The 15,052-nt window shown below is 45.5% G+C and overlaps 1 protein-coding gene across 2 annotated transcripts in view; it reads left to right on the top strand.

Moving 5' to 3' along the window:
* SH3KBP1 (SH3 domain containing kinase binding protein 1) overlaps positions 1-15,052 on the top strand; it is a 677,269-nt gene that overhangs the window by 409,710 nt on the left and 252,507 nt on the right. For both annotated transcript variants that reach the window (XM_063955734.1, XM_063955735.1), the window contains one exon: positions 11,275-11,401. In XM_063955734.1, the coding sequence (XP_063811804.1) occupies positions 11,275-11,401 (127 nt within the window). The remainder of the gene's footprint in view (positions 1-11,274; positions 11,402-15,052) is intronic.

The raw sequence follows: 15,052 nt of genomic DNA, 5'->3' as shown, positions 1-15,052 counted from the left end.
CAGACAGTACTGATACAACACTAACCTGAAATCATTGTACTGCAATAAAATGTGACCTAAATATTTGCAGAGCTGCAATAATCTGCATTACGAAACAATCTTCTCTACCCACGGATGTGTCTAATTTCTCTGCTACAAACATTGATGTAATGTAAAACAGACATAGTTTGACATGGCTCCTTTTTTGATTATTTTTACTATAAAGTATTTATAAAGTTAAGTACTAGTGATGCCAAAATGCTTTAATAAACCTGCTGCTGTGAGCTGCTACTGTTTTTATGCCACTACTAATTCCCACTGAAGTTTCGATTAAGGTGCGTACACACTGGCTGATGGCTGATGTATCAGCCGTTCTATTGAACGACCGATATATCGCAGGTCCGTCTGCCAGTGTGTACGATTATGTCTGTGAATGCCGCAGTTCACAGACATATCGTGTCGGCCCTGCAGCGCAGCTGTCGGCCAATATATCATCGGCGCATCGTGCTGTATGTATGGGCAGTCAGGCGACCGCTCGTACACTTGCTGCAGACGCCGACGGTAATTGACAACACATGTAAATGCCCGCCCAGTTCGTGACATCAGTCCTGACGGATCGAGCAGTGTGTATGCACAACATCACAACATGATCTGCAGGTATATCTACAAGTGTGTACCCAGCATAAGTGTTTTAACTGTCTTGTTGTGAAATTCTAGCCATTATATTAGCATTTACCAGCAAATCAAAGGCTGTCCAAGGCTGAATTTTTGCTGAAGTTGCATGACTATGCTGTTATCAAACTACCTACACAATAATATACAACATAAAATGTTTGTCAACCACTTGCTTGGCAGTGACCATACCAAGCTGGCCTTTCCCTGCCCACCCAGCCGACCTCTCAGGTCTTGCTACAGCCAGACTTACGGGACTCAACTAAGCTGTGGTTTTCGTTCTCTCCCCCACCTAGGGATGGCCATCGTCCATTGATGTTTCAAAACCATTGATGGTCTATGACTGATGATGAATACTTTAGCCATCGATGGGGAGAACCAGATGGTTTCCTGCCATCGATGGTAAAGACCAACCAGAGAGCTCCACCCTCAACACCTGCAAAACCTCGCCCCCAGTCACTGAGTGGCCAGAAGCCCACTCCATAGTAATGAAGGGATGACATCGGTGTGTGAAACCATTGATGTTTCATTAGCAGATGGGCTTATACCACCTATGTTATCCATCAATGGCCATCACTACCCCGGACTACAGGCACTGCTGGGTGTGGCTACGATAGGTCCTGCAGCCCCACCTCCCCGTGGTCTCTTTCCCTCCTGGACAGCAGAGCAGTGGGCAATCCTCATGATTGCCGACTGCTGCTGGCTCTGCAGGACTGAGCAGTACAGTATAATTATGTTTAAATGGTTAAATAAACACTATATGGACAAAAGTATTTGCCCACACCTGTTAATTATTGAATTCAGGTGTTTCAATCAGATCCGTTGCCACAAGTGTATAAAATCAAGCACCCAGCCATGCAGTGTCCATTTGCAAACATTTGTGATACAAAATGGGTCATTCTGAAGAGCTCAGATACTTCAAGCATGGTACTGTGAAAGGATGCCACCTTTGTAATAAGACGGTTCGTGAAATGTCATCCCTGCTGGATATTCCACTGTCAACTATAAGTGATATTATTATTATTAATGTAGAAGTGTTTAGGAACAACAGCAATTCAGCCATGAAGCAGAAGACCAAGTAAAATTACAGACGGGGTCAATGACTGCTAAGGCGCATGGTGCGTAAAAGACGCCAATGCTCTGCTGATTCCTTAGCTGAAGATTACCGAACTTCCACTGGTATTCATATAAGCAGAAAACTGTACAGTGGGAGCTTAATGGTATGGGTTTCCATAGCCGTCCAGTTGCATGCAAGCCTCACATCACCAAGTCCAATGCCAAGCGTCAGATTGAGTGGTGTGAAGCACACAGACACTGGACTGTGGAGCAGTGGAAATATGTTCTGTGGTGTGACGAAACACGCTTCTCTGTTTAGCAGTTACATGGGCGAGTCTGGGTTTGGCGGTTGCCGGAAGAACATTACCTGCCTGACTGCATTATGCCAACTGTGAAGTTTGATGGAGGAGGGATAATGGTGTAGGGCTGTTTTTCAGGGTTTGGGCCAGGCCCCTTATCTCAAGTGATGGGCAATCTTAATGCTTCAGCATACCAAGACATTTTGGTCAATGCTTCCAGCTTTGTGGCAACGGTTTGGGGAAGGCCCTTTTCCATTCCAACATGACTGTGCCCCAGTCATAGCCAGATTAAGGGGGGCCGGCAGGGGATATTGTATCCCGGACCCCCCTCTATCAGGGGTGCCCCCAGCTGGAGCACACCGACATCACTAAGGTCTGTCTCATTTTTTGGCAACAGAACCAAGTAGTCCTCCTGAGTCCTGTCCCAGTGTTTGAGTAATACAGAGGTTGCTGCTATTCTTGCATGTGACCAGATAAATTATAGATTTTCATTTTCTATGTGTATTTTAAGTTTAATCTATCTTTGTTCCACTACAAGAAAACTTTATAAAATAGTTGCCTCTCAGACAAGGTTAGGTGGAACTATAACCAGTATCCAGGCATTATTAAACTAATAATTTAAATCCAATATACACTATTGGTTTAAATTTAATATACACAATCCATACCTCCCAACATGATCTATTCCAGCAGGGACAAAATTATCTCTACCTGGACTTTCCTCTTAATTTATGACTGCAGTCATTTGTATTGAAATACCTTTCTGATCAGTTATATACAGTAGTTCAACACAGGTGACGCCAATCAAGATGTTAAGAGGGAATTCCAGTAGCAGAGCATTTTGTCCCTCCTCAGGTGCGGATCCAGAAGAAAATGATAGGGGGGGCACCATGGAAGGGGCAAGTACATTTGCGTGCGGCTTCGGTGCATGTGAGGTGGCGCTTCTTATACAATGCCCACAGTTGTAGCGCTCATTGGGGGTAATTCCAAGTTGATCGCAGCAGGACATTTTTTAGCAGTTGGGCAAAACCATGTGCACTGCAGGTGTGGCAGATATAACATTTGCAGAGAGAGTTAGATTTGGGTGGGTTATTTTATTTCTGTACAGGGTAAATACTGGCTGCTTTATTTTTACACTGCAAATTAGATTGCAGATTGAACACACCACACCCAAATCTAACTCTCTCTGCACATATAATATCTGCTTCCCCTGCAGTGCACATGGTTTTGCCCAATTGCGAACAGAATTCCTGCTGCGATCAACTTGGAATTACCCCCATTATGCAATGTCCACTGTACTGGTAGTGCCCCTTATATAGACCCCATAGTAGTGGTGCCCCTTATGCAATGCCTGTATTGCCCCCAGTAGTAATGTTGCCTGTAGTAATGCCCCCAGTCATTTAGCGCCCTAGTAGTTATGCCCCCAGTGGTAATGCCCCTGCAGTTATGACCCCAGTAGTTTACCCCCGCCCCCTTTAGTTTAGCCTCCCAGTGGTAATGTCCCCAGTAGTTTGCCTGCTTGTAGTTTAGCCACCAGTAGTAATGCCCCCCTGTAGTTTGCCCCATTGTAGTTTAGCTCCTGTAGTTATGCCCCCTTGTAGTTTAGCCCCCAGTAGTAATGCCCCCAGTAGTTTGGCCCCTGTAGTTATCCCCCAGTAGTTTGGCCCCTGTAGTTATGCCCCCAGTAGTTTGGCCCCCCTGTAGTTTAGCCCCCAAGTAGTAATGCCCCTGTAGTTAAGCCGCCAGTAGTAATGCCCCTGTAGTTACGCCACCAGTAGTAATGCCCTCCTGTAGTATGCCCCCACTAGTTAGCCCCTTTGTAGTTGGCCCCCAGTAATAATGTCCCCCAGTAGTTTGCCCCCAGTAGATGCCCCCCAGTAGATGGCCCCCAGTAAAATTGGCCCACAGTAGCTGCCCCCAGTAGTAATGCCCCCAATAGATGCCCCCCAGTAATAATGCCCCCAGTAGTTTGCCCCCAGTAGTAATACCCCCCCAGTAGTAATGCCCCCCCCCAGTAGTAATGCCCCTTATTGATGCCCCCCTAGTAGTAATGTCCCCCCGTAGTTTGCCCCCAGTAGATGCCCCCGCTGCACTAAGGAAGCAAAAACCATCATACTTACCGAGCCCCGTTCCCGCTTCCAGACCGCTGCAGTCCTCCTCTTGGCGTCCGCTCCTCAGCACTATGAGAGAGACGTCATGACTGACGTCTCTCCCATAGCGCACGCCGCACAGTGACAGCACCGGAAGCCGGAGCTCAGTACTGAGCTCCTGCCTCCGGCTGCCGCTGTGCAGGGAGACGGGCGCCCACTGGTAACACAATCTCAGCGGGCGCCCGTCATCTCCCTATGCGGCGCCGGGAGGGGACGGGGGACGGAGGCCACAAATGACGGGGGGGGCACGGGCCGCCACTGTCCCTCCTGGAATGGGTCATCTTGGGAGGTATGCACAATCTAATACCCCCCCCCCCTTTGGTCTAAAGTGCCCCAGGTCCCACCTAAGGCTTAATCCGGCCCTGGCCCCAGTGCACAAAGCAAGGACTTTAAAGGCATGGTTTGATGTAGTTTGGTGTGTAAAAACTTGACTGGCCCGCACAGAGCCTGACCTCAACCCAATCGAGCACCTTTGGGATGAACTGGAATGAAGATTGACTGACCTCTTAAATGCGCTACAGAATGAATTGGCACAAATTCCCACAAAAAACACCTCCAAAATCTTGTGGAAACCGTTCCATGAAGAGTGGAAGCAGTTATAGTGGCAAAAGGGGGACCAACTCCATATTATATGTATTTGAATACATTGTCATTACAGTACCTGTTAGTGTAATGGTCAGGGGGATACCGTCGTTAGGTCAACAAATCTTAGGTCGACAGTCATTAGGTCGACCACCGAAGGTCTACATGCATTAGGTCAACATGGTCACTAGGTCGACAGGTCAAAAGGTCAACATGAGTTTTTCACAATTTGTAAAATTTTTGGGATTTTTCCATACTTAACGATCCACGTGGACTACGATTGGAACAGTAACCTGCCCAAGAGCCATGCGAGGGGACATGGTGCACTAATTTGGGTTCCCCGTCACTTTACGAAGAAAACAACACCAAAACAGTCCAAAAACACATGTCGACTTTTTGACCTGTCGACCTAGTACATGTCGACATATTTTCCACGTCGGCCTAGTGCATGTCGACCTAATGCCCATGTCGACCTTCAGTGGTCGACCTAATGACTGTTGACCCATACCCATGGTCAGGCATCTGAATACTTTTGTCCATATAGTGTATATTAAATGTCAAATTATGTAAATAACAGCTATTTAACCCTTGTTCAATATAATTGTATTTATTTTTACATTTTTATTGAAACAATGAGTGATACATTTCGTTATTAGAAACGCAACAAGGCATCATACATTAAAATAGATAGTTCCATTAGGACCCAGTTTGTCCAAGTATAACATTACAATGCAGAGAAAGATACAGAAATTCATTAAACATTCCAGAAGGTAAATGAGAAGAATGTTTCAGGGAATTGACAACATCAGGCTCATACATACACGTTTAATAAACAATAATTGAACATTACACATGCTCCCCCCTCCCCTCCTGGGATCACACAGTAAAAGGAGGATTGCTCTCCGCCAGGCGCAAGTGATAGCAAGAAGTATTGGCAGAGCATTAAGAATCTGAGTTTATATGGCTGTTGACAGGGTCGCTATGAAACTTTCCCACATCTCGAAGAACTTCTACTGGGCAGGACCATAGACAATGGGGTAGGTCAGCCTGGGGCAAACCACATTTAAAACAGTTATGAGTTGTTGAGTGCCCATTGAGGAACCTCCGATGTGGAGATAAATCTGCATACTTGTAATGAAAATTATACTGAATTACATTTAAATAGCTATTATTTACATAATTTGATAAGTTAAGAATAGGTTTTGAGGACATTTTTAGGTGAAAAATATTAGCCAGTTAAGTGGTTAAAGTGATTTATGTGAACAATATTAGATTCTGTTTTGCTGGGTGTCATCATGGTGACTGATTTCTTTGGTGTAATGAGAATGGCAGTTATTCCATGGGTAGGAAAATGTTGGTCATTCCCTAGGTGGGAGTATTGCTGTCATTCCCTGGGTTATTGGGCCTAATTCAGACCGGATCGTAGATGTGCTAAATTTAGCACATCTATGATCAGTCTTCAGACATACGGGGGGGGACCCAGCACAGGGCTAGTCCACAACGCATGTCAGGCCTGACCCCCCCACCCCACATCCAAGTACAAAAAGGGTGTTGTACGGTATGCCGGTGCTCGGGCTCCCGGCGCCCAGCATACCGGGGCCGGGAGCCCGACCTCTGGCATACCGACAGCGTGGCGAGCGCAAAGGAGCCCCTTGCGGGCTCGCTGCGCTCGCCACACTGCGGGCACGGTGGCGCGCTACGCGCGCCACACTATTTTATTCTCCCTCCAGGGGGGTCGTGGACCCCCACGAGGGAGAATAGTTGTCAGTATGCCGGGTGTCGGGATTCCGGTGCCGGTATACTGTGCGCCGGGATCCCGACATTCGGCATACAGAAGACCACCCGTACAAAAGCATTGCACAGCGGCAATGCTTTTGTACTGGAAGAGTAACTCTCTACCAGCACAGCTCCTGCACGGTGACAGGGAGCTTCTCGTCGCTGCCCGGGGTGGCAGCGGCTGCTTGTGACGTCACAGGGCCTCCATGGCCCACCCCTCCAGCGGTCTGCACACGCCTGCATTGCCTGGACCGCGCCCCCTAAACGGCGGCCAAGCGCAGCCGGCCCATCTGACCCCTCCCACCCAGCGACCACCTCTGCCTGTCAATCAGGCAGAGGCGATCGCAGGGCTGAGACGGCCGTTGGCTGTCTGGCATGTGCCGGCGCACTGCGGCGGCGGCGCATGAGCAGTTCAGACCTGATCGCTGCTGTGTGAAAACGCACAGCAGCTATCAGGTCTGAATTAGCCCCATTGTCGGGGCCTGGGGAAAGGAGAATTGCGGTCATATAGTCTTGGAAGGAGAATGTCTGCAGTGGGGGTGCAGCTTTCTGCCCTATCAGCAGTGATTGACTGCATGGCAGGCACTTGGGGAGGGAACCAGGAAGCAGAGGGGCCGGGAGGTTCCTCTGAGAGTGGCAGCTGCAGAAAGGTTATCTTCCTGCAGCCTCCTAGTGGGAATTTCTGACTGGTCCCATCAGATGACGGCCATCCTGACGTGATTGCATCTGATGCAACCACGTCATTCAAGTGGTTAAATATCATTTAAACTGTCCCACTGGTGAGATGTATCATATATTGGATAGATAAGATGGAAACACTGCCCATACCAAGCAAACAGCTTCTAAATGTTATTTTACAGTCTGTGCTAGAGAAATGACAGTTAGACGTTGATGGCTGCTATTATCAACTTCTCTACTTTTTCTCTCTCTCAAGATTTGAGAAATCTCCCCATTAGGTTTTAAAGGTGTGTACACACTGGCAGATATATCGACCGGACAATATATCGCGTGTCCGTCGGCCAATGTGTACGAGTGATATGTCGGTGAACTCCGTTGTTCACAGACATATCACGTCGGCCCTGCTGCACAGCCGACAACTATATCGTCAGATATATTAGCACGTCGTTGTGTGTGAACGGGCGGTCAGCTGACCGTACAGAGACAAGCTGCAGCAGCCGGTAGTGACTGACAGCTGAACTTGGCAGGCGTGTGTGTAACAGGTAACATGTAAGTACTGTGTAGTGTTGTTGCGAGTGCAGGTGTTGGTTGACGTACCTGGATTCTTCGCCCGGAATCACCTCTTCGACCGGATATCACTGCTGGAGCCCTAGGCGGGGGAACCCCAACCCCAGAGAACCCAACACAATAGTCACCACACGTTTGGACGGTGGCAAAAGGTTTATTGTTCTGGAACAAACTGGTCACCGCTGTGGGATTGACTAATTAAGGGGTAAATGCAAACCACAATACGAGCCGAGCAATGCAAACATTAACATACAGTAGTATTGCAAATATCAGTATGGAATTTCAGTATACTGGTATAATACAATTCACATTTACATTAAAATATTAATCACATAAAGTGACTTTAAACATCCATTGGGTGGCAGTCTAACCCTTCTCAGACTGCAAGTTAGTTTAACTAATGCCTATACCTAGTTAAGAGTTCAAGTTCAGAAGCAATAGAAATACAGTATACTAAAGTTCAGAAGCGTAAAAGACATATTAATTGCAGGCTCAATGGTAGCAGGTCAAGTTAGTTGCTGGCAGTCAGTAACTAAGGCACAGTATGAAGAGTACAGTTCAATTGAAAGCAGCCTTGCATCCAAGTGCCTACTCAATTCAGTCACTAAATAATAACGTGCACCAGCAGACGGGAAAATAGTAAAACGGTGGGGTAAAGGCTTGCCGGCTCTCCGGTATTTTCCCAGTTAAATAAGCAAGTTTAGAAGGCATGTGCAGAAATCAATATACTATTTAATCGTAGTCACCTTATATATCTCAGAGATGGCAATGTTAAAAGTATCATGTAGGGGAGTGCACAGATCCTTACAATAGTCCATAAAGCAGGAACCCATATCTCTCACTGAACTAGGATGTTGTCAAAGCCTCTCCCTGTAACCCAATAATGGGACTGACCTCTGTGCTGCGGGAGACCTCCTTGTAGTACTGCGGTTCTCTAAATATTCATGAACCCTTGCTGGCTCGCACACTGGTGCAGGGTTATGCTAATTACCAATAGGGGCACTCTCAAACCTCACTGTACTGTGTGGATTAACTCAGTCTCTCTCTGCTGCGCTCTCTCTGAGCCCTGATCCGCTGTGGGAAGTGTCACTGATTGAGGATGCTGGCTGGGGTGTAAGTGCAGCTGTAGTAAGTACCTGTCGGTAGCAGCAGTGGTCGGCCGGGTCCCCAGCTCCAGAGTTCTTACAGCAGCCTCTCGTGTGTCCCAGCTGAAGCGCGGGGGGGTCACTGGCACTTTCTTTCCCTGAGTGCACTCAGTATACTCCGGCTGTTCTGGCCCGGATGTCAGTCTGGATGCGCTCTCAGGCAGGGCAGTGTCGGCAGCTCTGTCTCTCCCTAGCGCATCTCCTTCGTCACCGTGGCGCTTCAACTCCCCTCAGTGGTGAGCGGACTGATGGCGGTGTTCACCCTCTGCCTCAGGTCACCTCAGGGGGAACGTACCACCTCACAGTCTCGGGCAGTTCTCCTCAGTAGTCTCCTCAGCGGCAGCCCCGCTCTCCACAGCGCGTCTCCTCACACACACACTGGCATGAACCCGGATTCCTCTGTTTCCCGCTCTGCCACAGCCAATCAAAACTCCCTCAGCCTTCTTGCTCCCTCCTCCATTATAAGTAAGTCCAGGGGTCTTAGTACCCGTCCGCTCACTGGTCCTGCTGACGTCTCCAGGCAACCACAGGAGGGGGTGTTAACCCCTTCAGTATTAACAGGACGGGTTGTAATTGAAGCTCAGAAAGGGGAAAATTAGGGGACCTTATTCATGTCTTAACCAATCCGATAGCTGCCTGCACTGTACATCCTTTGCAGTATAATTTGAGGGGGATCCAGTTCAGAGTGTCACATGTGTAAACGTCCGCCCAGTTCATGACGTCAGTCCCCGAGGAATCGGGCTGTGTGTATGCACAGCACACTGCCCGATCCGGCTTTAGATATATCTGCAGATCAATTGATCTGCAGATATAGCTTTAGGTGTGTACCCAGCATTAGTATCATCCCCAATGAACCCAGCTGCTCCCTTCAGAAGCTCATAAGATGTACTGTCTTGCACATTAATCTCTGCGTTACCTTCTGCCCTTTTAGAGTAATGTCAGATGGCTGTGTAATGTCAGAGGGCTGTGTATGTAGGTGGCTGTGTGTTATGTCAGGCAGCTGTGTTTAATGTTAGACGGCTGTGTAATGTCAGACGGCTGTGTAATGTCAGGTGGCTGTGTGTAATGTCAGTCAGCTGTGTTTAATGTCAGGCGGCAGTGTAGTGTAGGCGCCTGTGTAATGTAAGTGGTTGTGTAATGTAGACGGCTGTGTAATGCCAGGTGCTGTGAAATGCCAGGCAGCTGTGTAATGTCACGCAGCTGTGTAATGTAGCCGGTTGTGTAATGTCAGGTGGCTGTGTAGTGTAGGCAACTGTGTGTAATGTCATTCATCCGTGTGTAATGTCATGTCAGGTGGCTGTGTAATGTCTGGGCTGTGTAATGTAGGTAGCTGTGTGTAATGTCAGGCAGTTTTGTGTAATGTCAGGCGGCTGTGTAGTGTAGGTGGCTGTAATGTCAGACAGCTGTGTAATGTCAGGTGGCTGTGTAGTGTAAGCAGCTGTTTAATGTAAGTGACTGTGTAAAGTAGGCGGTTGTGCAATGTCAGGCGGCTGAATGTAATGTCAAGGTGCTGTGGAGTGTAATGTGTACTGTGTAATGTAAAGTGGCTGTGTAATGTCAGGCAGCTGTGTAGTGTAGGTGGCTATGTAGTGTAGGCGGCTGTGTAATGTAAGCAGCTGTGTAATGTAATGTCAGGAGGCTGTGTCTGTGTGTAATGTCAGGTGGCTGTGTAACATAGGCGACTGTGTGTAATGTCAGGCGGCTGTGTTGTATAGGCATTTGTGTATTGTAAACGACTGTGTAATGTCAGGCATCTGTTTAATGTCAGGAGGCTGTGTGTAATGTAAGCGGCTGTGTAATTTAGGAGGCTGTGTGTAATGTCAGGTGGCTGTGTGTAATGTCAGATGGCTGTGTGTAATGTCAGGAGGCTGTGTGTTATCTCACACAGCTGTGTGTAATGTGAAGCGACTGTGTGTAATGTCAGGTGGCTCTGTAAGCATAAACCGATTGTTATGTGCAACTGCACATACTGTAATAGCTCAATATTTACATTTTGATTTTGTGCTAGTATAACAGACCTGGCATGTACCGGGTCACCCTGGTTAGACCCGGCCCTAGCTTGGCTACACCTTCTGCTCTGGCACTCCCTCCTGGTCCACACCCTTCTGCGGCTCCATCCTGTGTGTGCCGCCCATGTCACTAGTTCTAGTGATTTAACATAATTTCTTTCCACACAAAGTGATTGCAAGGTTGTTTAAGCAATATGTTTATTTTAATGTACGGCTGTGGTATTTATAAATCAAATGAAAAAGAAAACAAAAATAACAGCTTAGCTATCTGATAACTTTAGCCACTTTTCATATGTAAATTTTATGCTCACATGTGGATGAACAATAAAAACTAATTTTGCTGTTTGTCGTTTGTGTGAAGGTGGAAGAAGGCTGGTGGGAGGGCATTCTCAATGGGAAGACTGGCATGTTTCCTTCCAATTTTATAAAGGAGCTTGTCACTGAAACAGAGATTGGAGGAAATTTTGAAGAGCACCAGATAAAGCAAGGTAAGAACACAATATGAGACAATAAACTGATTCACAATACATACATGTACAGTATAAAAATGTACAGCTTAATAATGGTACTGATTGTTGTGGTCTCACTAAAGGGCTATTATACTGAAATAATGATTTATTGATTCTATTATTTATAATATGCAAACATATCCTTCAGATCTATTGTGATCTATTGTATGTATGTATTGGTAACATTTAAGTGACATGCATTATCTTCTCTGCAAATGTGGACCTGTGATCCATCAAGTGGATTGATTTAATCAGTAAGTATTAAAACAATAAAATGGCTTAGGAAAAAAATCCACCTTTGTTGGAGAGATCTGTTCTACACTGAAAAACAGGACTAATAGATATACATATGTAGCTCTCATTACTCATGTAGAAAGCTGTACGCTCCTAGCAAGAATATTCTAGTGTCCATAGAACAGTTTATATAATGATTGGCTAAGCACAATGGGGTCTAATCATGAAGCAGTGAAAATTGTGGAGACGTGAGCCAGTGGAGAAGTTGCCCATGAAAACAAATCAGCTTCTCTGTATAACTTTATAGTTGCAAATTATAAATGTTACTTCAATGCTGATTGGTTGCCATATGCAACTTCTCCACTGGCTCACTTCTCCACACTTTTCACTGCCTCATGAATAGACCCCAATGAATGGATAATACATTTTTGGTATACTGTGCTTTCAGCAGTTTAGGGGTCTACTCTATACAGTGGAAAGAGTGGAGAAACAGATAAGTGGAAACAGAGAAGTTGTCCATGGCAACCAATCAGCATCTCCCTTACATTTTATAGCATTTACTTGATAAAGGCTTCCTTCAAAGCTCATTGGTTGCTATGGGCAGCTTTTCCACGGGACCTTTTCTCCACTCTTCAATGCTTCATGAACAGACCCCTTAAGGTGGGTACACACTGGCCGATATATCGGCCGTTCTCTTGAACAGCCGATATATCGCGGGTCCGTCGGCCAGTGTGTACGGCCGATATGTCTGTGAACGCATCGGCCCCGCAGCACAGCCGAAGGCCAATATATCTACCGATATATTGGCACGTCGCTGTGTGTGTACGGGTGGTCGGCCGACCGCCCGTACACATGCTGCGGCAGCCGGCGATGATTGACAGCTGAACTGGGCGGGTGTGTGTACACGCCCGCCCAGTTCATGACGTCAGTCCCCGACGGATCGGGCAGTGTGTATGCTCAACACACTGCCCGATCCGTCCATAGATATACAGTATCTGCCGATCAATTGATCTGCAGATATATCTATCAGTGTGTACCCACCATTAGTCAGGAGAGGGAAATCTATTTGGAAATAATGTTCAGGACCTATTTTCAGCTCACTTGTAGACTGTCAATGTGACCAGTTGTGTACTGTACTGAAGTGTGAGAAAGCATGCAGTACTTGCTATTGTAGATAATGGGGGTACACCTGCTCTCTCTGACTAGTAGGGGGCAGAAGTGTACAATACAAGCTATTGGGTTGTCATACAAAAAAAAAAAAAAAACCCAATGTTTCAGTTTAAAAGATCCTTTATCGGTTTCTAACAGCTTGATGAATTGAATATAGTATATATATTGCATTCAACATTTGTTATGCATGGCCTTGTTACCCGATCTGTAGGACAGATCCGAGCTTATTGAACCATATCTATATGACAGATCCAACCTTATTAAACCCTATCCGTAGGGCAGAACCAACCTTATTGAAACTGTATCTTTCATGTTTATTAAAGAGTTTGTATCATATATGTGTCAGTTCTGTAACATGTTAACCCTGCAGCTGCAGCTTTTACTGGGGAGCTGTCAGCTCTTCTCATTGTAGCTAGCAGTATGTGCCACAACCTTTCTGGGACTGTGCACAAGTCATTTCTATGTATTGCTCTTGTATGAAGCATAGCTGAAATCCTGTATTTGCTCTCTGTACAAAAAAGGAAAATGGGTATAATGCATTGAATGTAGTAGTAGTAGTAATAGTAATAGTAGTAGTATAGTAGTAGTAGTAGTAGTAGTAGTAGTAGTAGTAGTAGTAGTAGTAGTAGTAATACTTATAATAATTATTATTATTTTCAAATAAAAAAATCTATATAAAAAAATACAAAATACTGTTTGTCCCTTAAAATATTTACTGTCAATTAAATGTAACCCATCAATAGTCATATTACTTTCTTCATTTCGGCTTGTGATTGATATTCCCCTCCACTCAACCGAATTTCATCTGGGGGTGTAGATGTAGTGAAGTTTGCATGAAGCCAAAAGGGATAAACTAAAGCTAGTGTTCACAGTAGTGTTTCTTCTGCTGAGTAATGTTATTCCTCCTATCATTGCACTGTTCTGCTGGGTGTGGATCATAGAGTCGACCACACTTAGGTCAACAGTCATTAGGTCAACCACTATTGGTCGACAGTGACTAGGTCGACAAATGAAATAGGTCGATATGGTCATTAGGTCGACTTGAACAATGTCGAAATGGAAAAAGGTCGACATGAGTTTATTTAACAAAAATTGGTGTTGTTTTCTTCGTAAAGTGACTGGGAACCCCAACTAGTGCACTGTTTCGGGCAAGGTGCCTCGCTCCGCTACCAATGCGCTCGGCACAGGTTACCGTTCCCAACTGTAGTCCACGTGCATCGTAAAGTGTGAAACAGTTCAACAAATGAAAAAAAAAGTGAAAAACTCATGTCAACCTTTTTCCATGTCGACCCAATACATGTCGACCTAGTGGCCATGGCTACCTATAGACCACGTCGACCTAATGCATGTCGACCAGTAGTGATCGACCTAATGACTGTTGACCTAAGTGTGTTCAACCTAGTGACCAGATACTGTTCTCCTGAAGTTGTGTAATCTGTCACAGCCTAGCTGCACTCCATTTCTGTGCTCTATTCTCCACCGAGGTAATCTGTTGATTATGGCCTCTCATTGGCTATTTGCTCTGTCTTTCAAAGAACTGGGTCACGGATAGGGTTCTAACCTCTGAGGGCTCCTGGGGGTGGGGTTATCCTGCTCTGGGCTGGCACTGTCCTGGTTCCCCGGATGTTGCACTCTGATACACTCTCCTGCTGTTTGAGCTGCAGCTATTTTTCTTTTTTTCCCCTCACATTTTAAACATCATTTATATTTATATAAGTAGCAATATATAAACTGATCCAATAAATGTAACATAAGCAGCAAACTATATATATGTGTGTTTTATACAATCTTTATATTACTTTTCACATTAGTACTTTCAGTTTTTATTTCACATATTTCTTATCAGCATTTGACAATTAATAAAATAGGTTATTTTTCAATTATAATAAAAAATAGTTAACGATTTGTAATATTATTTTGAAAAATAATAAATATTAAACATTTTAAATAATTTCAAGTTACTACTGTGCACCAGAAACAGACTTCTTCTTTTCTTCACCTTTGAAATTATTCAATACAATGGGGGTAATTCCAAGTTGATCGCAGCAGGATTTTTGTTAGCAGTTGGGCAAAAATATGTGCACTGCAGGGGAGGCAGATATAACACGTGCAGAAAGAGTTAGATTTGGGAGGGTTATTTTATTTCTGTGCAGGATAAATACTGGCTGCTTTATTTTTACACTGCAAATTAGATTGCAGATTGAACACACCACACCCAAATCTTAC

The sequence above is a fragment of the Pseudophryne corroboree genome, chromosome 2 (genome assembly GCF_028390025.1).
Source record: "Pseudophryne corroboree isolate aPseCor3 chromosome 2, aPseCor3.hap2, whole genome shotgun sequence".
NCBI classification, from domain to species: domain Eukaryota; kingdom Metazoa; phylum Chordata; class Amphibia; order Anura; family Myobatrachidae; genus Pseudophryne; species Pseudophryne corroboree.
This window is presented reverse-complemented; position numbering and strand designations above follow the sequence as displayed.